Source organism: Camelus bactrianus, chromosome 18, assembly GCF_048773025.1.
Source record: "Camelus bactrianus isolate YW-2024 breed Bactrian camel chromosome 18, ASM4877302v1, whole genome shotgun sequence".
NCBI lineage: Eukaryota > Metazoa > Chordata > Mammalia > Artiodactyla > Camelidae > Camelus > Camelus bactrianus.
The window spans coordinates 27,296,360-27,309,135 of NC_133556.1; the positions used below are offsets into that span (position 1 = coordinate 27,296,360).

At 37.5% G+C, this 12,776-nt stretch overlaps 1 protein-coding gene across 1 annotated transcript in view; it reads right to left on the reverse strand.

Moving 5' to 3' along the window:
• The window catches only part of LOC105064923 (ATP-binding cassette sub-family A member 17-like), a 109,337-nt gene that overhangs the window by 60,336 nt on the left and 36,225 nt on the right, over window positions 1–12,776 (reverse strand). The window contains 2 exon segments of the mRNA XM_074346879.1: window positions 6,043–6,216; window positions 12,480–12,559. Coding sequence (XP_074202980.1) covers window positions 6,043–6,216; window positions 12,480–12,559 — 254 coding nt within the window.

The window sequence follows — 12,776 nt, forward strand, 5'->3', positions numbered from 1 at the left end:
TAGTTTCTCTTTTCATTCTCTTCATGGTGTCTTAGTTTTAATGTCGTATTTATCTGTCTTTTCTGTATGGTTAGTTATTTTCGTGTCTTATGTAAGAAATCCTTCCTACTTCAAGTACATGAATGTACATGAATGTACTCTCCTATATCATCTCCAAAAAACCTTATAGTTTTTTGACACTGGAATTGATTTCTGTGTATGGTGTGAATTAGGAGTCCAATTTCAGTTTTTTCCATAAGTTTCTTTAGTTACTTCAGCATCATTTATTAAATCCCACTGCTCTGAAGTATCATCTCTGACATTTAACAATGCATTTGTCTGGCCTTTCTTTTCTGTTCTATCAGTCTATTTGTCAACCATAATCTTAATTACTATTGCTTTATGATAAATCACGAAATCCAGCAAAACAAGTTTACTTTTTTTTTAACATTTTTTATTGATTTATAATCATTTTACAATGTTGTGTCAAATTCCAATGTTAGCACAATTTTTCAGTCATTCATGGACATATACACACTCATTGTCACATTTTTTTCTCTGTGAGTTATCATAACATTTTGTGTATATTTCCCTGTGCTATACAGTGTAATCTTGTTATCTATTCTACAATTTTGAAATCCCAGTCTATCCCTTCCCACCCTCCACCCCCCTAATAACCACAAGTCTGTATTCTCTGTCTGTGAGTCTATTTCTGTCCTGTATTTACACTTTGTTTTTGTTTGTTTGTTTGTTTTTGGTTTTGTTTTTTAGATTCCACATATGAGCGATCTCATATGGTATTTTTCTTTCCTTTCTGGCTTACTTCACTTAGAATGACATTCTCCAGGAGCATCCATGTTGCTGCAAATGGCATTATGTTGTCGGTTTTTATGGCTGAGTAGTATTCCATTGTATAAATATACCACATCTTCTTTATCCAGTCACCTGCTGATGGACATTTAGGCTGTTTCCATGTTTTGGCTATTGTAAATAGTGCTGCTATGGGCAGAAGACCTAAACAAGCAATTCTCCAAGGAAGACATACAAATGATCAAAAAGCACATGAAAAAATGCTCAATATCACTAATTATCAGAGAAATGCAAATCAAAACTACAATGAGGTATCACCTCACACCAGTCAGAATGGCCGTCATTCAAAAATCTACAAATGACAAATGCTGGAGAGGCTGTGGAGAAAGGGGAACCCTCCTACACTGCTGGTGGGAATGCAGTTTGGTGCAGCCACTATGGAAAACAGTATGGAGATTTCTCAAAAGACTAGGAATAGACTTACCATATGACCCAGGAATCCCACTCCTGGGCTTGTATCCAGAAAGAAATCTACTTCAGGATGACACCTGCACCCCAATGTTCAAAACAAGTTTACTTACCTTGTTCTTCCTCAAGAGCTCCTGGCTATTCTTGGTCCTTATACTCTCATTTAAATTTGAGAATCAGCTCAAGTTCCATTAAAAAAAACTGCTGGAGTTTGGATTGGGTAGGAGTTAGATGTTACTTCTTTCCACAGTTTATTTAATTATGTTTGAGAGCAGGGAGCTCTCAAACAGGTGAAAGGAATTTGGCAAACTTCCCCTGCCGACACATCTGTTTGATCATGATCATTCTACATCAAGTATTATGGACCTGTTTCCTGACTTCTCAGTCTCTCTTGCATTTGAAGTGGCCACGTGACAGAATTCCTCTTCCCATCCCCCTTGATCTTGACCCAGCCAATCTTTTAGTTACTCCATTCTCTCTCTATTAGATTTGAAAGTTATACACTGTTTCTAGCCTTTTCCTGGTTGGCTCAGGAACGAATTACTAGGTCTATTTTATTTAGCAAAGTCTAAAGTTAATCAATATCCTTACTCTCCTTCCAGAAAGAATTTATCCCTGTTGATTTCTGACTTTATCGCGTCAAAATCCCTCTTATGTATTTTAATTCTATCTCTTTAAAAACCCTAAAGACATCATTATCATTATTATTATTTTATGCAATGTATAAAACTACTGTCTTTAGGCTCTTTTGAAAAGCAACTTGTCTTTTTCCCTCAGGTTACTTTTAAGATTTTTCTCTTGCCCTCTGGTGCGTTCAGCTTTATATTGGTATGTCTCTTGTATATTTATTGTTAATCTTATTTGGGATTTGCTGAGCTTCCTAAAATCCAGTTTTAGAACAGGTTTGGCCACCATCTCTTCAAATGTATTTTCTCTGCCCTAGTCTCTTTTTTTCCTATTGGAACTCTATTAAAATGTGTGTAAGCCCTTCTCACTCTTTTCTTGCATATTTTTAATCTTTTTAATTTTCTGTGCTGCCTTCTAGATTATTTCTTCGAACCTACGTCCAGTTCACTAATCCTCTTCTCGGCTATTTCAAATCTACCGTTAACCCATCCATTAAGTTTTTTGTTTTGTTGATTGTATTTTACATTTCAAGAGGAGTATTTCATCCTTCTTTTTCATATTTCTGGGTCACTTAATTCCTATTCTTGCAGATATTTTCAAGCTTGCTTTTATGAAAAACATGTAATAAGCACTATTGTTTAATCATCTGTGTTCTGATCATTAAAAAATGTGAGACCTTTGTGAATCTGTTTCTACTTTCTCTTGTTTCTGTTGCTTCTCATTCATGGTGGTTTATGTCGTTATGTTTTTAATTACTTTTTTACTATGTTACTTATTGCCCTTAAAAAACCATTTGTGAGGGTTCACCATGATATAGGAAGAAAGTGCTTCTGCCAGGAACCTGGCTGGGGGCTCTATCATTCCAGGACCCCCTAAAATCAGTTCACTGCTTGAAGACTCCTCATACAAGATGAACCTGGACTACAAATCCACCAAAGAATTAATGTGTAATAGTTTCTCAGGGACAATTTTCTCTTTTGTTTTTCTTCTCTTGTATATGGTCAGCACCATGATAACCTTCCCCAAGATTCTCTTGGTTATGATGGGGTGAGCATATGAACACAGAGATGAACTTCCCTGATCCCCTTCAAGAAAATTGTTGCTTCAGTTTTCAGGAGTGCTGTGCTGAGGGCTTGCAGCTTGCAGCCTCTTCAGGGACCTCTCAGCTGCAGAGCTGCCCAGCCCTGGGTCATGCCCTTTCCTGGGTGGCCCATGACCAGTGGCTGATGGAGGCAGAGGTGTACAGGCCAGGCCATTTCAGCCCAGTGCAGGATGCTCAGATGGGCCATTTTCTCTCGTAACTCCTCAAGGCTGCCAGTGCTGCATTGTAGCTGTGACTAATCTTGTTTGAATCTCTTTCCTTCTACAGGAATTGATCCCAAGGCTATTCCCTAATAAACAAGTTGCATACTAAACTCCATCTCAGAGTTTGTGTCACAGAGAGCCTAACCTGTGGCTAGTGAATTTGTCTCTGGGGCCCAGGTTACTGTCAGGAGGGTCTCCTGTTATGCTCTCTACCTGGGTGGGGACCTGGGCCTTGATGTCGAGCTCCCTTGCCTCAAAAGGCTGTGCAAATGGAAGCCCAAGGGTTTCCTGTTAGCAAATGACCTCTGAGCATAAAGTGGCTTTGGTGCTGTTTACCTTTTGGGGTCACAAGTTTCCCTAAGGTTTTGGCCTAGTGGTTCTTCACCATCATGTGTGAACACTTTGCTTTTCTTAAAGGATGTTCTTAAGAGATTAAAATTTATCCCATTTTTTCCCATTATTTTCAACAGGAGGGATGATCTAGATAACCTAGACACAATTATTGGAAATGGAAGACTAGATAACTTTCCTTTTAAAGACTCCTGAGGAAGCCCTTCCGGTTTTTCCCCTCTCAGTAGAACCTTGATTAGGGCACTTACCCACCAGAAAGCCAATCCTATCCATCCATTCATTCATTCACTTAACAAATACATATTGGGTGCCTACATTTTATCAGACCACAGTTTAGACACTGAGGACCGAGAGTGGTAAACAAAGCAGACGAGATGCCTTCTCTCACAGTTTACTGTCACTGGATGCTAGTGCCTCTTCGCCACTGCTCAGTTTTCCATGAGGGGGGATTTTTCTCTAAATCTGCTGGCCTCCTGCCCACGGCTTACTCTCCCCACAGAAGTAGAATACTCCTATTTCTGATAAGCAACAAGATCCACATTTGACAACTGGATCTAGCTAATTTGTTGGGGGACCTAAACCAGAGGAGGGGTGAAATTTTGTTTCTTTCCTCTTCTCTTTTCACTCCAGGAAGTGAAAGGCAGCTGAATTAGTGTGTCTGGCCTGCTGGCTTAAACTTTGTCTAAGATGGATTGTCCCAAAGAGGACACTGTGAGGCAGGGAACCAGCAGGTCCACCTGACTCTCACACTAAGCAACATCATCCTAATTAGTTATAAAAGGATATTTTGGTATTAATACGATGACATCTCTGTTTTGTTTCTCAATTGGTTTAGAAATTAAGGAGGGGATAAGGGTGCTATTTATTGGGCCTCTTCAATACTAAAACCGATCTAGTAAATAATAAATTAACAAATAAGTCGATGAATGAAGTCTCCAGTGACAAACCCAGCTGCTCCACAAATGTGTGAGTTCTGATTTTAAGAAGAGGCCAAAATATTTCTGCCATACAGCCAGAGCTCTGATTCATGTTGCAAACAGTGAACTCTGCTCAAGATTGGAAATGAAAGTTCTGCACTAGACTTACTGAGAAAAAGCACAGAGGAATTCTGTCTATTCACTCACTATAAGGCCTGCAATCTGATTTGAACAGATAAGTCAGAGGAATAGAAAAATCTAATCCAGTGAAAAGTATGAGGATTTAAATAAGAAATACTGCCCTTGGATTTCTAACATTTCATCAGTTATATCCTTAGCAATTTTTACCTGCTTATGATCATCTGCATTTACATCTCCTTCAGCGGTAACAGCAGACAGCATTTGTGAGCTACCCTGTGCCTTTCAGGAAGGAACATTGATCATAAATTCTATGAGGGCAGAGTGCCTCCAAACCAAGAGAATCTTAGCATGGGAACAAATTTAACAGTTCATCCAGTCCAACCACTCACCCAAGTTTCCTCAACTTCAAACAGATATGCTCCATAAAGTACCTTTATTCATCACTAACATGTAAGGAATTACAGATACCATTTCAAATCTCTTTTTCCCCCATAAGTATTTGTAAATCATGGTCCCAATATTGTTTTGTTAAAGAAAACTACTCATTTTCAATAAATTCTGGTCAACGTAACATCCTTTATTAAATTTTAAGCTCCCTTAAGCCATTTAGACAATTACAACTTAATAAAGAAATTCATTGGTAGGTGATGCCTCTAACCAGTCATTGGAGATTATCCCACTTGCAGTAAGGGGACCCGCAAACTAGATCCAACTTATAACTCCTATTCTTGCTACCTGCTGCTAAAACAAGCTGTATCATTTGGGACTTAGGTGACTCTGGTGATAAAAGTTAACACTGAGCAATGAAAGCACTTGCTAGAGTGTTCACAGCAGATCATCTTAGTACCCCTGCAATGTGGAACAGCTCCATTCAGCAAGTACTAAAACCCCACAGAGCTCAGTGGGTCCTACGTTTTGACTGATATGCTGGCAACAATCTTCTGCAATGACTGCAGGTATTCTGAGGAGTTCTTCAAACAATGAGACAATGAAAACTTGGGGTTGTGCTTCCAACCCCAAATTGTGGAGGTTGTAAGGGAGCTAGAAAATCTCTGATAGAAGGTCCCCTGGACCAACTTGTGAAAGAAGACCAACACTGAAGCCTAGGAGAATAAAGTATGGAATGCATGATATTATCTATAAAGTTCTAAAGTGTTATTTGAATGTCTAATCATAAATCTCTATATTTTATACCTATACAATTATATAGGCACATAATTCCCCAAATCAATAACATACTTTAGTCTTTCTTCCCAAACTACCTTGTACGCTGCATGGTGTGAATCTTACTCTATATTTCTTTAGTGTTCCTTACAGGACCTGCCACAGATGGAAGTACACTGCAAACGTGCAGAATGCTGAATGAAATGAGCAAGTTGTGTTTATTTGGGAAGGAAGGTCAGCTTTGCCTGTCAGCAAATGGCAAAACATCAAGGCAGCTCACCTTTTGTCTCCAATGCGGATATTAGTCGGACTCCCAGTGCCATGGCAACACTTGAGAGGAGACAAAGGGCTGTCTTTTGGAAGTGGCTCCTGTGGATGTAGCTGAAAGTGATGTACAGGTACGGAAGGTAGGTGAAGAAGAAGATGATGCCTCCTGAGGCGGTTGCAACGTGAGCTGCAAATTCAGAGGGAAGAAATAAAAATAGTTCCATCAATAATGCACGAAGAAGCATGATGCAAGCCCCTTTCCCCTGCCGTGGTAAGGACAGCATCTTTGTATTTGTTTTACGATTTCAGAAGGGGAGCCATCCTTCAAGAAATTTTGACAGAAACCTTTTATACTTGCACTTTCACTACTGAAAGACTAAGAGCATTTGCAGCACTTAAAAAATAAACCAATCCTTACCCCTCCCCTAAGAAAAGCACAACCATTTAACTGCCTAAAACGTCCTCTGTCTAATACTGCATTAATAACATCTCCTGCAAGGAAAATCCTCTTCTACAAAGATGAGTGGTAGATTATATAGCATCTATTAAGCGTTTCCTGGCGCTGCAGCAAGCACTTTATATACAGTATCTTATTTAATTGTCATAACCTCCCTGTTTTTCAGAGGAAGGAACTGAGGTTTTGCTGCATTAAATAAATTTGCTCAATATCATGGAACTAGTAAATGATGAGTCAAGGTTTCAACGTTTCCCAGGCTCTAAGCACAATGGCTCCAGATTTGCAGGAAAAAAACAATCAAACCAAAGTCTGATAATCTCAGTTGAGATTACACCTTACTTTTAGCCCACAGAAATACACTTGAGACTTTAGGTGTTGTAAGATAATAAATATGTGTCATTTTCAGCCACGGAATATGTAGTAGATTGTTATAGCATAGATTGTCATAGGAAAGTAACACACATGGCTTAAAAGTCCAAACTATATAATAATTAACATCTTAAACCTACAACAGCCAAATTTAAATAATACCACCTACGTTCAATAGTATGCAAACACTGCTCATACACATCTCCGTCCCTCCCCCTTTACAGTGTTATTGTGACAGATTATATATTCATACATTGTGTGCCCATTAACATAGGTTTTTAAATAGTTTTACGTATTGGACTTATAAATTGTTCAGGAAAAAAAGAGGAGTTGCAAACCAGAAGTACAATAATATTGGCTTTAGTTACCTTTAAAAATTTTTTTTGAAGTATAGTTGATTCACAACATTGTTGTCATTTCAGGTGTATAGCAAAGTGATTCAATTCTCTTTCTCTTTCTGATTCTTTTCCACTATAGGTTATTATTACAAGATATTGAACATAGTTCCCTGTGCTATACAGTACATACATGTTGTTTATCTATTTTGTATATGGTATTGTGTATCTGTTAATCCACACTCCTAATTTATTCCTTCCCCACCCTTCCCCTTTGGTGACTATAAGTTTGTTTTCTACATCTGTGAGTCTGTTTCTGTTTGGCAAGTAAGTTCATTTTTACTATTTTTTAGATTCCATATGTAAGTGATATCATATAATCATACAATATTTGTCCTTCTCTGACTTACTTCACTTAGTATGATAAACTCTAGGTCCACCCATGTTGCTGCAAATGGTGTTATTTCATTCTTTTTTATGACTGAGTAATATTCTATTGTACATGTATACCACATCTCCTTTATCCATTCATCTGTTGATGGACACTTATGCTGCTTCCATGTCTTAGCTATCATAAATAATGTTGATGTGAACACTAGGAATCAGGTATCTTCAAGTTGGAGTTCTCATCTTTTCCAGATATATGCCCAGGACTGGAATTGCTAGATTACATGGTAACTTTATTTTTAGTTTTTTTAAGGAACCTCCATACTGTTTTCCACAGTGGCTGCACCAAATTACATTCTCACCAACAGTGTCGAAGGGTTCCTTTTCTCCACACCCTCTCCAGCATTTATTATTTGTAGACTTCTTGATGGTGGCCATTCTGACTAATGTGAGGTGACACCTCATCGTAATTCTGATTTGCATTTCTTGAATAAGTAGCAATGTTGAACATCTTTTCACATACCTGTTGGCCATTGACTTTAGTTAACTTAACCAGTGGTCTTTATCTCTTCATATGGCTTAGAGTTACTGTCTAGTGGCTTTTCATTTCAGCCAGAAGAATTCCCTTTAGCAGGGAAGGGAAGGCCTACTAGTAATAAACTCTCTCAGCTTTTGTTTATCTGAAACTATCTTAATTTCTCCATAATTCCTGAGGGATTTTTTTGCCAGATATAGAATTCTTAGTTGAGGTTTTATTTTTCCTTTCAAGATTTAAAATATCATTTCACTACCTCCTGGATTCCATAGACTCTGTAGAGAAATCAGCTGTTAATCTTATTGAGGATCACTTGTATGTGGGGAGTCTTCTCTCTTGCTGCTTTCAAAATGCTCTCTTTCATCTTTGGGTTTTGAAAATTGGAATGACTCTTGCTGTGGATCTCTTTGAACTTATCTTGCTTGGAGTTCATTAAGCTTCTTGGGCTTGTGTTCATGTATTTCATCATATTTAGGGAGTTTTCAGCCATTATTTCCTCAAATATTTTTTCTGTTTCTTTTCTCAATCTCTTCTCATTCTAGGACCCTTGTGATGTGTATGTTTGTATGTTTGATAGTGTCCTACAGGTCTCTCAGGTTCTGTCCTAGCAAAGAAAACTCATGATCCAGATGGCCTCTCTGGTGAATTCTACCAAACACTTAAAGATGAATTGACACCAGTCCTTCTCAAACTCTAGATATAAAGACCAATGGAATATAACAGAGAGTCTGAAAATAAACCCTCACAAATATGATCAATTGATTTTTGACAAGGGTGCCAAGAGTATTCAATGGCGAAACAGACAGCCTTTCAACAAATGTTGCAGGGAAAACTGGATATCTACATGCAAAAGAATGAAGTGGGACCCTTACCTTATAACATACACAAAAATTAATTCAAAATGGATCAAAGATCTAAACATAAGATAAAACCATAAAACTCCTAGAAAATTTAGTGGAAAATCCTCATAACCTTGGATTTGGCAACAATTTCTTAAGTATGACACCAACAAAACAGGCAATGACAGAAAAATAGATACACTGGACTTCAACATTTTAAAAACTTTCATGCATCAAAAGACACCATCAAGAGAGAAAAAAGCTATTCACAGAATGGAAGAAAATATTTCCAAATCATATATCTACTAAGGAATTAATATCCAAAATGCATAAAGAACTCCCATAATTCAATGTCAACAAAAAAATCCAAATAAAAAGTGGGCAAAGGACTTGAATAGACATTTCTCCAAAGAAATTGAAACCCTCATGTATTGCTGATGGGAATGCAAAATTGTGCAGCTTATGTGGAAAATAATTTGCTGATGCCTCAGAAAGTTAAAGAGAATTAGCATATGGCCCAGTGATTACACTGAGTATAAACCCTAACGAACTGAAAACAGTGATTCAAACAGATACTTGTATATGAATGTTCATAATAGCATTATTCACAATAGCCAAATGGTAGAAACAACTCAGTGTTCATCAACAGACGAATGGACAAACAAAATGTGGGGAATATTATTCAGCCATCATATGGAATGAAGTGAGGTAGAAGTCCAAGTTGCTTTCCAGTTGTGCTGACATCCTTTGTTGAAGAGACTGTTCTTTCCCTATCGGATGGCTTTGGCACCCTTGTCAAAAATCAGCTGGCAATTAGATGTATGAGTTATTTCTAGATTCTCAATTCTATTCCATTGATCTGTATGTCTACCCTTATGCCAGTACTATACTGTTTGGATCTCTATAGCTTGGTAGTAAGTTTGAAATCATGAAGTGTGAGTCCTTCAACTTTTTTTTTTCAAAATTGTTTTGGCTTTTTGCAGTTCCTTAAGAATTTTATGATCCGTTCATCCATTTCTGAAAAAAAGGCAGTTGGGATTTTAATAGAGATTGAATTGAATCTGTAGATCAATTCAGGAAGTGTTGTCATCTTAAGTCTTCCAATCCACAAAGAACTTGGGATGTCTTTTCATTAAGTCTTCTCTGATTTCTTTTCGCAATGCTTTGTAGTTTTCAGTTGTACAAGTCTTTCCTCTCAGTGGTCAGATTTATTCCTAGGTATTTTATTTTGGGTGCTAGTACAAGTGGAATTGTTTTCTTGATTTCCTTTTCAGAATGTTCATTGCTAGTGTATAAAAAAAACAACTGATTTTTGTGTGTTGATCTTGTCTCCTGCAAATTTGCTGAATTCATTTATAAACTCTTTAAGAGTTCCTTTTGTAGATACTTTAGGATTTTCTAAATATAAGATATTGTCATCCTTGACTAGAGATACTTTTACTTCTTCCTCTCAAATTGCATGCTTTTTATTTCTTTTTATTTCTTAATTGCTCTGGCTTGAACTTCTAGTACAATGTTGACTAGCAGAGGGGAGAGTGTGTATCCCTTTCTTGTTCCTGATTTTAGGGGGAAGGCTTTCATTCTTTCACCACAGAACACAATGCTAGCTGTGGGGTCTTCACAAATGCTCACTATCAGATTGAGGAAGTTCCTTTATATCCTGGTTCATTAAAAAAATTTTTTAATCATGAAAGTTGTTGGATTTTGTCACATGCTTTTATCAACTGTGATAAATAAAAATGAATAAAACATGTTTTTCTCTTCATTCTATTAAGTGGTGTATTACACTGATCACCTTTCATCTGTTGGATCATTCTTGCATCCCTGGGATAAATCCCACTTGGTATAGTGTATAATCCTTTTAAAATGCTGCTAGATCTAATTTACTAATATTTTGTTGAGGCTTTCCCCTTTGGTAGTCATAAGGGGTACTGGTCTGTAGTTTTATTATGATGTCTTTTCTGGCTTTGGTATCAAGGTAATGCTGCCTATAGAATGAGTTAGAAACATCTGTGCTTTTATTTTTGAGTTGTAAGGTTTCCTTATTTCTTCTGAATACAAATCTTTTATGATATATTTTACTTGCAGATGTTTTCTCCATCTGTAGGTTTTCTTTTAACTTTCTTGATGGTATCCTTTGAAGTATACAAGTTTTTAATGTTGATGAAGTCCAACTTATCAATCTTCTCTTTTACCACTTGGGCTTTTGGTGTCATACCTAAGAAATCACTGTCTAACCCAAGATCACGAGGGTTTACTCCTGTATTTTCTTTCAAGAGTTTTATAGTTTAGTTATTTCTTACATTTAGGTTTATAATCCACTTGGAGTTAATTCTGTGTATGATGTGATGTAGAGGTTCAACTTCACTGTTTTATTTGTGGATATCTAGTTGTTCCAGCACCATTAGTTTAACAGACTATTTCTTGTCTGTTCAGTTGTCTTAGCCTCTTTGTCAAAAATCAATTGATCATCAATTTTGAGTTATGTAGTATATTTCGCTTTTGCTTGGCACTCTTCCCTAATAATTGCTCCCCATTCTGGTCCTGATTTATTGTGCTTCGGACCTCACTGGTTTTGTCTTTTATTTCCCACACTCTGTTTATTTCTTGTACTTGAATGCAAGTTCAACTTTTCAGATTTCAACCTTTAGCATTCCTTCAGCCTCAAGTTTCAGGCATCCTTTGATACTCCTGCTCCAAGTTCCCCACATAACTTACTTGACCAACATCCCTGCCATGCCCACCCTAAAACAATAGCAGGAGAAGTGGGAAATAAGGCATAGAATCTTAATCAGGACACAGTGTCCAGGCCCATTTGGCCTCTCAAAGAATCCATCCCCATCTTGGTAGAGCCAATATTTTCCAGGGTCCACGTATTAGAAACACTATTTGATTAAAACATTCACAAATATAAATAATAAACTGCCTGGCTTCATTTATACCACATTTTGATTTCTGCCCATCCTCTAAAACTCTCTTTTTGGGGGTAGTCACCAACTGCTGGACCTGTCTGCCATTGTTTCTATCTACATACACCTCTTTTGGTTGAACCACAACTCAATTCTCCTGCACTCTGACTTGGACTCCACTTCCTACTATTTTTGTCCTTTATGGTTCATTAGTTCTACCTGTCATTTTAGAGGTAACACCCTTCCTGACAGAACCAAATTCCCAAGAATTTCTTTCTCACTATGTTATGTACCCTACTATTATGCCCAACTTCACAATCAATACCTGGAAAATTATCTGCCGTGGATGTCTTACCCCTTATTTCCTTCCAAAACGGGACTTGCATCCACTTGAAAAAATATGTGGAAGCCAAGTGAAGCATAAAAGCATATATAAGGAGATGATTCCCTAAGTCTTTAATGGGAAATAGAATAATTCCATTGTTAAAAATCACCATAAAAGTGAAAACCTAACTCTGAAGGAACAATATATAATGCCACAGGTAATGCGAATAGCAATGATACCAGAAAAAAGAAGTCATAAACACACTCGCTGACAGAAAATTGTATCAGGACTCACCTTTTTTGAAGAATGTGCTGATCATAAATGCAAAGAAAATTGTGGCAAGGGCAAAACACATTAGAAAAACAAATATCAGGAAGAAGCAAGATGGCGGAATAGAAGGACGCTTGCAGCTCACCCTCTCCCACAAACACACCAAAACTCACATCTACGGACCCACTCAGCCAACCAGAGCACCTGCCGAACTCCGACAGAACACTGCCCTCTTCGAAAGACAAAGACGCCAAAAATCTGGTAGGAAAAAAGGAAAAAAGAACAAAAAGCTAAACAGTGCAGGACCGATCCCGCAGGGAG